Here is a 17,392-nt window from a genome sequence, read left to right as displayed (position 1 = left end):
CTTGTAATTATTTTTATTTTCTAGTTTCAGAGATGGAGATTTGAATCTTACAGCTAGTAGGCAAGCTGTCTTCAAACCTGAACCAAATATGGAGCTATCGTATCCATCCAGAATTTACACTCCTCTAAAAGATGTCGCTGCCTCAGGTTTTGAACCACCTTACTGTGAATTGGACACAGTCGGAATCGTTTCTTGGATCGGAAACACTCCTCATGTAAGTTTTTTTGAACTATTATTTTGGTTTTAAATAATCGGAGAAAATGATTGAATGTCGAAGATAAATTAAACATTTTGACTAATAAATTTGTGACGAACTTAGGGAATGAAGAATTTCGAAGCAGTTTATCTGTCTTATCCAAACGAAGACACTTCGTCCTCTACGTATTTGTCAATTTTATTTTGGCAAGGTATTTCGTCCCATGGATTTGCGAATATTCTCACTGTAGGATCCTTAATTGCGTGCAGCAACTTAGAATGTCGTCGGACCCGAAATGCTTTGTGGACTATTCCTGTCTGTTATTGTTCCGAGAGGACGATCTTCACTCAGAATCCTCGACAGGCTCACTTATTGGAGGCTTTCGAAGATCTAAAAACGAGGATAAGTGTGAGTGCCTTTTATAAACTGGCATTATTTTGCATATCATTAACCAATAGTATGTAAAAGAAGTACTTTGTCGACTTAGCTGAAAACGCGTGAAGTTGGCGCTCGAATGCATTTTTTCTTTTTTATATGTATACAGTGATATGATAACAGTGGGTATGAACAACTGATAAAAAAAATTAAGCTAAAACACCGTTTTACTACTCATAGAGCTTAGACTCTGCTACTATTGAACACTTTTTTTAGCAATGTCACTAATGCCACTATTTACTCGTAATTGGCCGATAATGACACAGTTTCTTTCCCTTCTCTTTAATCCTTGCGTGCACATCCGGATATCCACCATGGTACATTTTTGCATGTAAGTGGAGTAAAAATTAAAATTTCACTTGGGGTTTTCGAATTGTTATTATTTAGCTGAATTCGAAACAAGTGGTTTATTTAGAATTTTTTAAAGATTTTTTTTTCTTCAAAATAATTGACAAAAAAAAACAAATTTTCAACAAAATAGTTATTTTTTCATTTAAAAAATGTATTATTAACTAAAATTAGAATTCAATTTTTACTTAATACAATCATTTTTCAGACAATAAAATTAATTATCAACAAAATAATTTAATTCTAAAAACCCAAAAGATGAATTTTCAACCAAAATATGATAGTTTCAAAAATATATATAAATTGTCAACTAAAAAAGACAAATTTACAAACCAAAACTAGAATATTTCAATTTGCAATTAGAAAAGTAAATTTTAAACAACAAGAAACAACGAGTTTTCAGGCAAATGAATTAATGTTTAACTAAAAATATAAATTTTCAAGCAAAAATAAAATAGTTGCATTTTCAGTTAAAAAAATTAATTTTCAACTAAAAAGAAACCAATTTTTAACAAAAGAAATTAATTTTCAATCAGCAATGAATTTTCAACATACTAGTAAAATTTGCAACGGCAGAAGTTAATTTTTAACTAAAAAATGAAGTTTTAACTAATGAGAGTTGTCTTCTAAAAAAGACGGATTTTCAACAAATAGTTGAATTTTCATCTAAAACAGATAAATTTTCAACTAAAAATATAATAATTAAATTATCATTTAAAAAAACTTAATTTTCAATAAAATCCAAGTAAATTTGCAAGAAAATAGTATACTTTTCAACCAATAAGATTAAATTTCTATAAAAATAGATAAATTTTCGACAAAAAATGGAAGTTATATTTTCAGTTAAAAAGTTAATTCGAAATAAGAAAAAACTAATTTTCAACCAATAAGATGAATTTTCTACCAAATTAGATGAATTTTAGATAAATTACATGAATTTGCAACCAAATATTTGAATGTTTACAGCAATTTTTACCAAAAATGGGAGATAGTCAGCAAGAAGCTTAAATATTCTTCCACAAATTCGAATTTTCGATAGAATACATTAATTTTAAAACAAATATTTGAATTTTCAACTTATCAAGATAAATTTTGAACCAAAAATGTACGAGTTAAATTTTCAACTAGAAAGCATAATTTTTAACAAAATAATTAATTCAAAATTTTGAACAAAGTAGTTCTACTGCCAACTAAGTGGTTGAATTCCCAAACAAAAAGTACGAATTCTCACCGAAAAAACGTGATATTTGATAGTTCAGGCAAAATGGATTATAATTTTATACCAAAAATAGTTGAATTCAAGTCAAAAAGATGAACGTTCAACAAGAAAGTTTGAATCCTTAACCAAAAGAGATTAATTTGCAACCAAATAGTTGCGATTTTGAACTATATTAATAAAATTAACTTCAAATTTAGTTTTACGGAAATTTCCTAACTCTATTAGGTTTTCCCTGACATTCCCCGACTTTCTTGAATTACCTGATCTGTAGCATCTCTGTAATTTAAAAAAATTATATAATTACTTAACTCAAGAAATTTTTTGTAAAAATTTATGTGATAATTATAATAAATATTTGTTTAAACAATAAATGCTTCAAATTCCCTCAAATGCTCTATAAATTAGAACAAATTAGTATTTAAATCTTACTTTTTGAAAGTATAAAGGCTTAGATCTATCAATTTGAAACTAAAGAAGTGCTAGTAGAAACGTTCATTTTTTAATCATTTCAAAATTTTCTTTCTGTGTAAAAAATAATTTGAATTAGTTGCCGTTCCCAATTAATAAAAATTTCGAGTTTAGAAGAGAATGAAGTTGAAATGAAATTGGAAGCTAAGTTATTTTTTAATAATTCAAGGTATGTAGATATTTCTGGGATCCAAAAACATTTTTAAAAATATATTAATTTATCGTTTTTGGAGGAAATTTATTAATTTTGATTAATAATATATTTACTGTTTTCTTCTCTAATGATGTCAAATTTAATTGAACCAAATATTTAATTTTCATTCTCTAATTTAATGAGTGAATATCTGGTACTGACTTTGTCAAAGTTCTGAAGGGCGTTAAAATCAGACTATATCCTCAAAATTTGATTGCCTCATTTTATTCGATCAATTATATAAATAATTTATATTGATAAAAAAATTAATTAGATAAAATTTAATAATTAATTAAATTTCATTAATTTTAAAAATCTAATTTTTTGTCTTTTTTACTTGAAAATAATTAAAATAATTGAAAATAAATAAATAAATAAATTTTCATTTAAGGGATTTTAAAAAAACCAGAACGCATGTCAGGCGATATTCAAATGTTTCGAGCAATGTTTACAAGAGGGAAAAAGATAAAGGTATGTGAAGTCTTTTTCGTACTTACGAAACGGAAGTAAAACTTCCAGAAATATTTAAAGGTGTCCATGACGTCACGTTTGCTTCCGTTCTTAAATGACAAGGTATATTGTTTTTTATCAAAAATAAAATTCTTTTTTTTTTATATCAACTATTATAATTTTTGTTCGAAATTCAACTCCTTGGTTAAAAGTTGACTTCCTTAAAAAATTAATTTTGTTATTAAAAATTCTCAATTTTGGTAGAAAATTAATCTGATTGAAAATTGCCTTTTTTTAATTTCGCTTTTTTGGGGTAAAAATGAATTTTTTAACTGAAACTTTAGCTTAAAAAATCGACTGTGTGGTCGAAAATTTAGGTAGTTTGTTGAAAATTCGACTCTTCTGTATCAAATTAATTTTTTTTTGTTTGAAAATTCAACTACTTGGTTGAAAATTCGTATTTTAGTAAAAAATATTCTTGTTTAAAAATTCAACTATTTGGTTCCAAATTGAAGTTTTTTATTGATCACTCGTCTTTTTTATTAGAAAATTAATCGTCTTGGTTCCAATTAATGTTTACGGTCGAAAATGTATTGAATTTGTTGAAAATTCGAATCTTTTGCATGAAATTAATATTTTATAATGAAAATTAATCTTGAAAATTCTACAATTTTTTTCAAAATTGATGTATCTTGTTGATAAATCGTATTTTCAGTAAAAAGTTAATCTTCTTAGTTAAGAATATATCTTTTTGTAACAATTTAATTATATGTTTGATAATCCCACTGTTTTGTAGTGAAATTTGTTCTTGAAAATTCTACATTTCAAACTAAAAAATTGTTCTTTATTCTCTTCAAAATTGTTGTTTAGCTATTCCATTTTTGGCAAAGAATTAATTTTTTTAGTTTAAAAATTGAACCAATTGGTCGAAAATTTATGTAGTTTGTTTAAAATTCGACTCTTTTGTAAAAAATTAATCTTTTTGGTTGAAAATTCAAGGATTTGGTTAAAAATTCGTCTCTTGTGGTAAAAAAAATCTTGCTTGAGAATTCCACTATTTTGATTAAAATTGATGTATTTTGCGGATGTTTCGTCTTTTTTAGTAGAAAATTAGTCTTCTTGGTTAAAAATTTATCATTTTGTAAATATGTAATGACATGTTTCATAATCCCACTATTTTGAGTGCACTTTTTTATTACTTGAAAATTTTACATTTCGAATAAAATGTTTTTTCTTGTTTCACTGCAGAATGTTTCTTTGTTGAGGATTGAAGTATTTTGTTCGAAATTGGTCTTTCTTTGTTCACTTAAACTGCGCTTGAGTTAAAATGAAAATCTTTCTTTGTTTAAAATGTAAACTTTTACATTTTTTTTTGTGAATTCATCTTTTTTGGTTGAAAATTTGCTACTATTTGTTTGAAAGTTGAATTTCTTCGTGCATGCATAAAAACAGTAAGATTCGAAAATTGCACATAAAGAAAATTTTCGAAATTCATGAATTTCGTAATTTCTTTTAATTTGCGAATTGTGTACAGTGCTGCAATGTGTTGCAATCTAAAACCACTATATCCATGATCCAGATACCAAAAATGAGCTCTGATCATTAGGAGGCTCAAAGTCAAGAAAATTTAGATTACTTTATGTACCTGATATGCAAATTAGGCCATTTTTAATTCCTAGTATATATAGCTACTGAATTGTTTGCCCATTTTAATTTTGTAATCCGGCATTTTAGCTTGACAGTAAGCATTGCTTTAAACAATACGATTGAAAACTTTATTGGTTAACGTCATGTGATCTATCATATGTCGAGTCATTTTCCAGCTCTTCCTTCAAAAAATACTTGTTAGTATCAGGTCAAAGAAGTGTGATTGGTCACATTTCGAATCCTTTTCCAGTTCTCCCTTCAAGAAAATACGTCAGTGACTAGTCACAAAAGAGTGATAATTCACAACTCGAACCTCTTTTACAAGTTTCCCTTTAAAAAATACGCGTGTTAGTGACTGGTCACAGAAGAGTCATCTGTCACATCTGGAACCCCTTCTCCATGGCTCATAATTTGAAAGAAAATCGAGAAACAGGGATGTTCAAGATTCCTGATTCGAATCTGAAGTGCTGCCATCTGTACAAGGCGGCGAAAGTGACACTGCTAGATCAGCGGAGCAACTCTGCAACAACGCAGCAGGGTATTAAAAAAGCGGGTAGTATCTTTGGCAGTTGATCGTGACGTCTGCTTCAGTTATTTTCAGTCAGTAGAAAAAATGTCGCAGGACATTCGCTTCAGTTCGGCCGGGATATTTACAAATGTTTAGAAGAAAAATCCGGAAAAATATGTCCAACTTCGATTTCAACAGTTTTTAAAATAGTGAGTTGAATTGTTATCTTTTTCGATTATGATGCCATTCACTTACGTGATTCGGAAATTTTTTGATATTTAAAAATTTTTCATTTTAGATTTTTATTTTTAAGCTGGCATCTTTAATTTAAAGAATTTCAAAATGCAGACATAAAGACTTCAACAATTAAAAATTAAAGGCGTTTGAAGTGGAACATTTTTTATTTTAAAGCTTTTCAAGGATGTCTTAACTATTTGGTATGAAAATATCTTTCTAATTTACGAAATGTTCAGTTTAAAACAAAAAATCCATTTTTCAATTTTTAATGTTTTCAGCTTAAAATTGCTGAAAATAATAAAATTTTAAAATATTTTTTCTGTTTTAATTAACATTCAGCATTGAATTTAGAGCATTGAACATGATAATGTGGATTTATATTTTTGGAATTGAATTTGAATTTTTGACTTCTATAATTTATAAAAGTTGAAAATTCTTAATTTGCAGATTATTTGCATTTCATTTAAAATTGTTTCATTGGAAAGTGGTACTACTTTCCATTATATACGTGTCAATTATTAAGCATTCGATTACAAAGTTTTTAAAATAAACAATTTCAAAACGTGAATTTAAAAAGTTTAAAATTCAAGAGTTGCAATTTGAATTCTTCACTTTTTAGCTTGTTTTTTATTACTTCAAATGGAAAAATGCGCAGCCTTAGAGTTTGAATTTTTTATTCTATTGGCCGTGAAAAATGTTTGCGAACTGAGAAATCTGGAAATCTTAAAAATATGAATGTGACAGTTTCAATCAAATTCGCATAAAGAGTACTAAGATTTCTTTGAAGTTGCTGGCTTGCCCAAATTTCCTAAACTTCTCAAATCGGGACTCTCGGGGAGAAATCAGACTCGGCTGAGCTCGGCCGCTTTCGGGTGGAGTCGGCGGTTTGTTCAACTCACCGAGGCAGCGTGAACATTACGAACGTGTGAATGCTTCGTGGTGTGAATGCTCCACGCTTGGCGAAAGATTTCCAAGATTTCTCAGAGTTCCTCATAAAGTTCTCCCTAAGATTTCCCGCGCATCAATCTGAGATTTCTCAGTGACTAGCCCCTCGCCTGATATATCTACGTAAATACTTAAAAGTCATTACTTTTATCTAGTTTGATTTTCGAGCACAAACATTTTCACGTTCATTATGCTATTAGAAAAACAAAATGGCAAAAATACAACAAAAAATTTCTTAAGACGAAACTCAAACGGAAATGATTCACACGGCCCTCATTGTTTATGGTTTGGCGAGTCCCGAGTTTGTACGAAGGAGATAAAAGATAAAGCAAAAAAAAAATATCGGCACAGAAAGTTCCTTATTGACACAAAAATCGCCCTTCCTATATACACTATTTTTAATCTATGAAGTAAGAGCGAGCCCTGTACTGGTTTATAAACAAGTAGTGCTAGGTGGCGCGGGGTAATAATTTCTATTATTTTGGTGCCAATTTCTACTGTGAACTATTAATAGTATTAATGTAATGTTGACGTTGTTACCTTCCTAAGAAACACTTCTAAAAATATAATCTGATTGTATTCGTTTTCCAGGATCCAATCGCTTATTCCAAAAAATGCGGAGATGAAATATCGTCGCTCATCCCGAAAAAACCCGTTTCGAGAGTTTCAGCTCAGGCAATTTCGAATGTAACCCCAGTTTCTGGAATTCCTGGATTTAATAGTCCAAATTTCTCGATGGCAAAAACGCCTCTGGATGTCGAAACACCCGCGAAATCTTCCGCAACCCAGAAAAGGTTAGATAAATTGGCATGTTATGGACAACCGCCAGAAATATCTCCGATTGTTTTTCGAAACTCAAGCAATGTAACATCGAACTTCCGACCTGTGATTAGAACGCCAGACTTGACAAAATCAAGGAAGATTCCACCTGACTCGACATAGTGATTATTGAACTGCGACAGAAGTAATCATTTATTTTTGGATTAATTGAGACTCTTTTTGAAATGATTTTTTGATATTCGTTTTGTTTTTATAAATATTGTATATATTTTTGTTGATGGGTGGGAGAGGTCAAAATCTAGAATAAGATTTTGAAGCATGCAGGGATGAGAGAATAAGAAGTCTTTCGAACTCACTGAATTGCTATGTGCGTTTCTTGTTTTGTCTAAGAATAAGTTTTCTATTGTAAACAGCGCCTTTTAAAAAAATTGTCTTTAATTTCACGAGTGAAATGCCGCTGTTATTTGTGTTTATACCAGTATCAACCAGTATTAGATACATGTTCGTGCGATAAATAAAATTCTTTATTTTCGTTTTAAACTAGTTTACATTAATTTATTCACTTTTTCATAAACGCCGAATTTTTCAAAGCAGGAAATAAGACCTCGGCAAAATATTTACGACACTTTTTTATCTCGAGCTAGTTCCCTCGTTTCGAGTACAGTGTCAATCTAGGGAAAAATTCTTTCAAGTCATAAAAGCCGGATATTTGCTGCAAGCAAAGATAAGTGTAATGACTTATCCTTGCATTTTTGCGTGATGTGAATTAACGGGTTTTATCTCCGTATATTGAGTGATGAAAAACAAGTACTATCGCACCGTTTTAAAAATTCGAGTGTCGGAATTACAAAGGCTAAATAATAACCCAGATTGTTGTTATCGAGACTGGGGATTCTATTTCTGGGCAGTCATAAAATTTCTCTTTTGCAGTTGCGCACGTTATACAGGTGGTATTCGGTTTATTACTGGCAGACAACCCAAACCGGGATTACTTTGGAAAATTCTAGTGATTGGGTTGACAGAGAACAATAAGTCTCCAAAGGCGTGGCAAGTGAAACAGGTAACTGATTTGTCAACAATTGGACAAATTAGGCAGTTGGCCTTTAGAAATTTGGACTATTAGGAGGAGGATCACGTTGCTTCAACCACTTGGACTTTAGGATGACACTCGCGTGACAGACTTAATTCTTTTCGGATAAGCCATTATTCCATTATTGCTGCATCAATCTCACAGATGGCAAGTTATATTGGAAGACTAATGGGTTGGGTGATGACTGCGCAGCAGTGGTATAGTCCTAGAAGAAACAGTGGCCTGGCGGTACTTTACTATGTACTTAGAATGTACCTGACGGTACAGAAACCTCGCGTAGAGCAAAAGGGCAAAAGCTGGCTTGATCTCGATGTTCAGTATGCATAAAGACTGCTAAAGCACGGCTTAGTATGTACCTGACGATACATACTAAGTTAAAATCAGGGATTCGAACGAAGTTAATGGGCATTTTCAGATATTTTTCAATTATTTCTTAAAATTCCATATAATTTACCTGAAAATCATGATAGGTCTAAAAAGTCACTAAAAAATAATGCAGCTAATGCAGCTGTTGAAAGAAACAAAAAGGAACGTAACGAAAGTTGCGTTACGTTCCTTTTCGTTCTTTTTTATATAAAATACGATAAACACGTAATTTCGACATTGCGCCTTCGTAGGCTTATTATGTTTTTATAATTTTTTAGACTAAGTTTAGTTTTCAGCCAAATTATTTTAAATTTATCGAAATAATTGGCAAATATCCAAAAATATCGCTTAATTTAGTTCGTATCCCTGGTGGAAATAACGTTACGAACTTAAATAACACTTAGAACTTACACCCGATAATAAAATCTAACTATATTTTTGAGTGAAATTTAATTTTTCTATTGAAAAGGCTACTATAATATTTTTGGTCCAGAATTCATCACGTTTGGTTAAAAACTTCATTACTATTTTGGTCAAAAACCTTTTATAATTTAAAACTCCACTATTTTCTAAAACATTCGTCTTTTTAACGTATATGCTTTACTCTTTTGTTGAAAATCTATCTTGCATGGTAGAAAATTTATCTTTCTATTGGTTTAAAATGAACTTTTTTGATGAAAATTCAACTGTCCTCTAAAAAATTTGTTTTTTTTTCGCCTTGAAAATTTAAGTATTGGATTGAATTTTAATATATTTTGTTTAAAAATGCGACCATTTAATCAAAAATGCATCTTTGTATGCTGGAAATTCAACTATTTTGATAAAAATTTAATTATTTTTGTAAAAGTTAACTATTTTATTGAAGTTATCATTTTTGGTCGAAAATTCAACTATATTGTTAAAAATGTATTTTTTTACATTGAAAATTTATCTTTTATGGTTGAAAAGTCATCTTTCATCTTGGTTCTAAAATTTAGCTTCCTTGGTTGAAAAGTAACTTTTATGTTAAATATTTGAATAGTTTTGAAACAAATCGTCTTTTTGGCTGGCAAGTTCTACAAGTTGGTTCAATCTTAAACTGTTTTTTGAAAATTCTTCTCGTTTAATGGGAAATTCACCTATTTGATTGTTAATTCAACTGTTTGCTTAAAAATTATGTATTCTTTTAATTCGTCCTAATACGTTTAAAATTCATCTCTTTCAGTACAAAATATTTTTTGGTTGAAAATTCAACTTTTTTTGTTTTGTTGAAAATGCAATATATTTTGTCCTTAAATCCTAGGAATTTAAACTGTTTCGTATTAAATTCAATATGTTATCTACATCAATTTTATTTAAACGAATTTATAAACGTAAAATCCACCTTTAGCCAAGGGCTACGTTACTTTCGGGGAGCGGGGAAGTAAAAAAAAAACAAAATTGCCAACGTAGTATATGGATGGCCCATAACTAAAATTGTCCGTGTGACAAAAAAAATGGCTTGGCACCGCCAAGTTTTCAAAAAAAGTACCCGCACTACACAACTGCTGCCCAGGGTTGTTTGGCTTGAGTGTAGCTGTTTTCGAAATTTACGAGTATAATTTAGATGCGTTGATAACATTTTGCGAAAAAGTATTGATAGAGTTGGTCCCTTATAACTTATATTCTGAGGTTCCACGAGGCAAAAATATGTTTAAAAAATCGCTAATATTATGTTTTTCGTATACTATTTAATATTCCGAATTTTCAAAATTCTCGTAAATTTTTCAGTATTTTTAGAATAAAATATCATTTTTATAAACCTCAAGAAACTCAATATAACTTTTAAAAACTTTGCAAACTGTTCTACCATTTTTTTAATCAAAGTAAAAACTCAAAATTTATGTAACAAAATAAAAAGCTTTTAGCAATAAAGATTATTAGATCCGGGATTAATTGCTTCTCCAATTAGCTGAAGTTTCTCAATTTTTCTACGTAAATTTTAAAATCGTGAAGGTTTCTACAGCTTCAAAAACATTTTAGGCTGGCTTGCAAAGCTTTAAAAAGTTATTCAAGCTTGTAGAAGTTTATAAAACTCATACTTTGTCTTTAAAAAAATATATTGAAATCTTACAGTATTTTTGTGCATCGGGCATATTATATTGTAAGTCACGAAAAAAAATAATATCGTAGATCTTTGCCAATTTTGTCGATCTATTTCAAATTTTACACAGGTTATATATAAGGAACCCAAAATGAAATTTTTCAGTAGCGAAATTTTCTTTCTTTCCAAAATCGATATTTCTTGTAATTATTATTGTTTATTGAAAATAAATTTTCTCTTTTATAGGTCTTTCAGCCTAAAATCGTCTGTCATAGTGTGATACCGTTAGACTAAATTTTGATTTTCTCGAAACAAAACAATTTTTGGGTATTGTAAATATTGATTGTTCTTATCCAAAGTACAAATATCTCAGAAGCAAATTTTTTGTTGTAAAAAATAGAAAATTCTAATTTTAGTTTTGGCCAAAAGCAGCTTTCAAAACCTGTGAAATTGTAACCTCAAAATTCGTTGACGATTTAGTCGGCTTTCTTTTTAAGATAAGACTTTTTTCACTCGAATTCTGAAACTCAATATCTCTTAAATAATTTTTTATTTAAACTGGTGATTACATTTCTTATCGTAACCCGCAGTTGAGCTCACTCCAGTTTTTATTGGTCAGTGTAACTTTGCGATTGTCAACAGTCGCATCTTTTCCATCGAAACTGGATAGAGTTTTAGGATCAAATTTTTTCGTGGTTGAATCAACAACACGTCATCTCGGAAGTGGAATTCTGTCTTATCTATAAATGGTGATTGTGATATCACAGAATGTTTTTTCTATTTTCTGAAAAATTACTATTTTGTAAATAACTTCAAATTGAAAGTTTTGGCCATTGCACACTTTTAATTTTAAATTCGATAGAGTTTAATGATTTAAAATTTAAACCGTTAGAAGTTAATTGGGAAGTTCATTTACTTTTGAATAATTTGAAGCAGAGAGTCTGTTTTTAAAAATATTCAAAATATAGGTATTCAATTATTAAATTTTGTAGGAAATTGATTAATTTTATTATAGCATCAATGACGTTTCAAAATTCAAAGGAAACTAGAGTATCGAGCTTATAAAATGTTTTGTGTTCGAACAAAATTATAATTTAAAATATTTGAAATTTAAAAACAATTTATCATTTAAAATCTTATTATTGAACTACTTTTCGAAAACCTTAGATTTACAAACCTTATTTATTTCTTAAAAACGAGTATTATATAAATATAAATTATAGAGTAACAATCAGATTATTTTCATTTTACATGATGTGCTTGTCATTAATTTTTTGGAATGGAGTTCTGAATGCATAAGTGTCTGATCTGGAATATTTTTTAAGTTTACCCAAAAAATGTCTAAAAATCCAGAAACATAAGTTAAATATATTTTTAAAATACTTGCAAACTGACAGAACTCTGGAAATTTTATGAAATTTAACAGGCCTATAAAAAGATATGAAAAAATCCTAATATCAAGTAGCTTCGTTCAAATTTTGAGTACTTAAATTTGGATCACGTGAGATACCACGCATGCGCAATACACCATTTTGACCTGTTCGCGCCAACTGTCAGAGAGCAGTGTGAATTGAATCAGTGTAGCGCACACCGGCGTGTAGAGCGTACTGAGTTTTTGTGACAGTATTGTCCGCCCTCGGCTTATTAATATGGTTAATATTAACTTCACTTACATCCTTCTTTTCTGAATGAAATGACAGAAATGCTCCAAAATGTGATAAGTGGTAACGTCGATTATAAAAAAAAAAAACAGTGCTTGTGTTTTCCAGTGCATTTTAACCTCTAAAGTTGTGAAGTGCGAACCGTTATTTTTGTTTACACAACGATGATTCTCGCATTTTCGTTTTCGATATCAAGAGTTTTTTTCTGTGCGTAGAATTACACAAACGTTAATGACAGTTAAGAATTTGTCTTATTGTCTGCTACCTTTTTGGTAGAAATATGAGTGACAGTCCGCAAGTGGAGTTTGCCCTTGGCAGCGAAGTTTCCATGGGACATTTTTTCAAAAGTTCTTTCGCAAGGTCGTTCATCTCAAACTGTCGTGATGCAAAATCTCTCAATTACGAATTTTTTGATAATGGAACTATCACAGAGGAACCGGAAGGTGTAAGTGACAAGAGGAATAATAATTTCTACTCTCTCGTGAATTTCGGTTCCACGATTGAGGAAGGAAGCGACACAGAACAAAGCAGATCTGTTTGGAAAATTGGAGAGGTGTGTACTTTTTAAATATTTGTTTACCTGTTATTTATGTTGCTTGCAGTTTAGAACGCTCAAATGAAGGAAATATTTTTCCTCAATGCAGTGTTCGATCTCACAGAAAAATGTTTTCTGTCTTTTTGCCTGTGGTAAACATTTCAAACGGGCTAATTTTAATTGTGATTTCTGCGAAGGAACTTGTCCTACCTTTATGATTTTACAATAAAGATGTAATTTCATCACAGGTACCACCGGTAATAAAAATACCATTAATATTTTTGTGCAAATAACTTTGCATGTTCTGTGATTCTTGTAGCAAAATTCATTGTTCATGTTCCAAACAAAAGAAGTTTTAAAAGTTTATTTCGAAAATGCATTGTTTTCTTGCTGTTGGTCTGATCCAAAATGTTATATTTAGCATTGAATTAAATTTAAAAGGCAATCTTGAATCCCACAAAAATATTATTCATTTGAATGTTCAGTGTTTCAAGCACATTTCATTTTTCAGGTCGATTCGAAACCAGTATCTAAATTTAAATTTTAAGATCATGTAAGTACAATATTTGAGTCATTTGCATGAAGAATGAAGGTCTTTGAATTCGTCTTAAATATGAAGTTTGCTACCTGGATATTCTATGATTTTCATTTAAAAATTATTCCGTGGTCTCTTTTAACAAATTTACATTTAAAATTTGTCGATGCGCATGTGAAATCGCAAGGATTTGAACACAATTTTGTTTTTCAGGTAACGCTACAATTATTTTTAAATGCGCTCGAGAACGTTTCATAATTCCTTCCCGGGAATATCGTTACCATTTTAGTTTTTCATGGTATTCATTCATTCTTTGCCCAATAAATGCTGAAAGCTATATTTTTTCAACAGATGGAGAACATTGTAAATTGAAATAATTTAAATATAGCTATTCTTCTCGATTAATTTTTATTTTAGTTGATGCATTCAAAATTAAATGATTTAAAATTTCAATGTATTAAATTGCATTATTTGATCTTCAACAATTTTCGATTTTAACAATTCACAATTAAACTAATTTTGTTTGAAAAATTTGCTATGTGAAATGCTGAACATTTTAAACAATATTGCCTTGAAACGTTTCATAATTAAGAATTTTCAATTGGAAACCGAGTTGTAAATCTAAAAAGTTTAACTAGTTGAAAATTGAACCATAAAAAAATAATCTTTTAAAACAGATCTGTTTAGTAGTAGTAAACAAATTTTTCTTACAAAATTTAAGGGTAAACATATTTGAATTTCCAATTCAAACTTGAATCATTTAAAGTGGACCAGTCTCAAAATGAAAAAATTAAAGATTTAAAAGTTTCTTTATTCTAGCTTCAAGGTGCACGTAGTAGTCAAGGTTTGAATTATTTAGAAGTAAAGTTCCCTGGAAACATATTTATAAAAACGCTGTATTTGAAATCAAACCAGTCATATATACGAAGTAAAAAGATTTTTTCCTCTAATTTTGTCGAAAAAAATCTGAATTTTTACCCTTACACGGCATCCATTATTCAGACTTGCACAATACGGGTTAGAATTTCGAAATTTTACATTAGAAAAATTCAAGAATCCTCTTTTTTATACCTAGAATAATGTGCCTTGTAAGAAATTTCTAAAGCGACTCTAAAAAACACCCTTATAATATGCACACTTAAAATGTTAAGAATGAAGTTAGAATTTTTATATTTGACAATTATAAAAACGTTTAAAATCTTCTTTTTTTATGCCTCGAATTATATGCCCGTACGAGCCATTTCGCAATACCCCTAAAAGCCTAAAATAGGCCTAAAATATTAAAGTTAACCAGTTAGAATTTCAATATTTGCTGTTTTACAGAGGTTGTTTACATTTTCGATTTGCTTTTTAGACGAAGAAAATGTCAAAAGACTGTTATAATATCATTAGGAGAGTACATATTATAATCCAGAGATGTACTTATACAATACACATATACACTTACGTGACAGCTGGTTAGCTTTATAAAAAAGATTTCTTTGTTAATCACCGTCATTGTCCCTTTACGATTGTCATAAACTATGACAATTCTCTTCTTGTACGAGTCTTAGGCCTTAACTAATGACTGTAATATTATTTACTGTACATTTTCTTCATCTGACAAATTATCTTCTACTTTCATTGATACAGGTCATTAATTACCCACATTTTACAAAATATAAGGAGTGCATCAGTCTTTTACAAAAATATCTAATTTATAAATGATGTTTATTTTGTGTTAGCAGAAACTCTACAATTTAAATCCCATCTAATTAATTTAAAAAGTGTAATTTATCCTTTATAATAATAAAAATATAATTTCAAAGAAAAATGAGTGTTTTCTGCCATTAACCTTTCCATTTCTAAATAATTTACTTGCATCACTTTGTAAGGTAAAGACATGGCATTTAAAAATAATTCTTGAATAGAATCTGTTTGAAACAGGTATATTAATTGTAGAAATCATTTCCTTTTCCAGGTACCGACTAGTTCCCCGGAAGCTAAGGAGTTGGAAGTACTTCGAAAGGTAAGACTTCTACAGCAACTTGTAGTTGTAAATCAGAAAATGTTTACGATATTATAACTTCCAGATAAACATCCCGAGACCTCTTTGGTAAGTCTTAAGAGATTAGAAGGTGTCTATTTATTGCGATATTGCGACACCACATGGACATAGGAAACATGGGACTAGGCATGCCATCCTAACTTGGGCGAGCGGGGTAGAATTCCATGAGTGGGGAGACCCGCCATCTTACGATGTGCCATTTGATTATGCGCACGAGCATTTTTGCCGACAAACTGTGCATGAAAATATAAACATGTGAGCGCTACCGTGTTTGTCGCGGGACATCAAAAGGTGGCGGACCTCCCCCCTCATTGCATCACCCCCGCAATTGCATGTCTAGTCCATTGTTTCCTATGTCCATGGTACACCAAGTTTGAAGATCTTAAAGTATCTGTAAAGATCTTGAACCCAAGTCCTGACTGAGATTCTAATTCTTTAGCGCCATCTCCTTATTCTAACATCACATTTTTCTTATAGTCCGTCCATAGACACTGCCGACTAATTTATCGTTTTTTACTCTTCGAGAGATCTATTTAAAAAGCGTGTTTTGAAACCAATAACATTTATTTGGTGAAGTGTATTTCCAAAATTATTCGATATAGTTAGATTGCAGAATAGAGGCGTCACCTGTTTTTTGGCTGGAAAAATAGTTTTTTTCGACAACAAAAAATTATAATCTTTAATTGAAAGATAAATGAAGCAATTCGGACAGGCAAAGTTTAAAATTGTTGTTACTTTGATGTCTCAAGTATTTGTCTGTCACGATATAACGTAATGATCATATTTAAGGAGAAGTTGAAAATGTAGGGTTTTGACTAACATTAATTTTATGACTAGTCATAGGGATGCCTTCCCGTCCCCACGAGACGTTGGATAATGGTAGGGTATTTGACAAACATTATTTTTGTGAACTGTCAAATGGATGCTTCTGCCGGTATGAATGTTTAAAAGCACATAAACGGTTATATAAATATGATCATTCCGATATCGTAACATACCCATATTTAAGACATCGAAGTGACAGAAGTAACAATAATTTTAAACTTGTGCCATGTCAAATCGCTTCATTTATCGTTTAATTAAAGATTCTGATAGTTTGTTGCGAAAAAGAACTATTTATCTAGCCAAAAAATAGGTGACAACCTTTTTTTGCAATTACACCATTTCTGATATTTTATTTTATGATATCCATTTTTGATTCTGAAATTTTTTAATATTAGAGACACCCAATTTTTTCCTAGTTATTCTCTTTTTGCATTCTTTCTGAAAAAGGAGTCGTATTTGGAAAGAGTAAACAGCCCTCGAGGCTACAATTTGTACGTCTTCACATTCTCACATAAATACAGCTTCACTTTAAATGATGGGGCATTTGCAAATCCCTGTTTTGTCTTACATCGTGTTAAAATCCGTAAGCAACAGCCTAATAATTCTCTCACTAGGGCTCAGAAGTTCACTAAATAGTTTATTTTTAATTTTTAAATCTACCCGACTTACGACCCCCGGACGCATAATCGTTTCGGGTTATTACTGTCGGAAAATGTATCTTCGTGAAGAGGCATTATCGGTCGTTGTCCTCAGATCCAAAAGAAAGCCTGAGATATTTTCGTTCTCAGCTCTTTTCGAAAACTTTTCCGATCTCCCAAATACTATACTAGATCTATAAGAAAAAA

General features: G+C 30.2%; 2 protein-coding genes across 3 annotated transcripts in view; both read left to right on the top strand.

Moving 5' to 3' along the window:
• The window catches only part of LOC117176080 (breast cancer type 2 susceptibility protein homolog), a 28,253-nt gene extending 20,287 nt beyond the window's left edge, over positions 1–7,966 (top strand). For both annotated transcript variants that reach the window (XM_033366094.1, XM_033366095.1), the window contains 3 exons: positions 25–214; positions 320–604; positions 7,238–7,966. In XM_033366094.1, coding sequence (XP_033221985.1) covers positions 25–214; positions 320–604; positions 7,238–7,588 — 826 coding nt within the window. In that variant the 3' untranslated portion in view covers positions 7,589–7,966. The remainder of the gene's footprint in view (positions 1–24; positions 215–319; positions 605–7,237) is intronic.
• A 4,417-nt stretch (positions 7,967–12,383) lies between these two features.
• Positions 12,384–17,392, top strand: part of LOC117176901 — a 112,411-nt gene continuing 107,402 nt past the window's right edge. Inside the window, exons 1-2 of the mRNA XM_033367274.1 lie at positions 12,384–13,158; positions 15,636–15,683. Of these exons, the coding sequence (XP_033223165.1) occupies positions 12,886–13,158; positions 15,636–15,683 (321 nt within the window). The 5' untranslated portion in view covers positions 12,384–12,885. The remainder of the gene's footprint in view (positions 13,159–15,635; positions 15,684–17,392) is intronic.

The sequence above is a fragment of the Belonocnema kinseyi genome, chromosome 7 (assembly GCF_010883055.1).
Source record: "Belonocnema kinseyi isolate 2016_QV_RU_SX_M_011 chromosome 7, B_treatae_v1, whole genome shotgun sequence".
Classification (NCBI taxonomy): domain Eukaryota; kingdom Metazoa; phylum Arthropoda; class Insecta; order Hymenoptera; family Cynipidae; genus Belonocnema; species Belonocnema kinseyi.
Note: the sequence above shows the minus strand (reverse complement) of the source record. Positions and strands in the feature narration are given on the sequence as shown.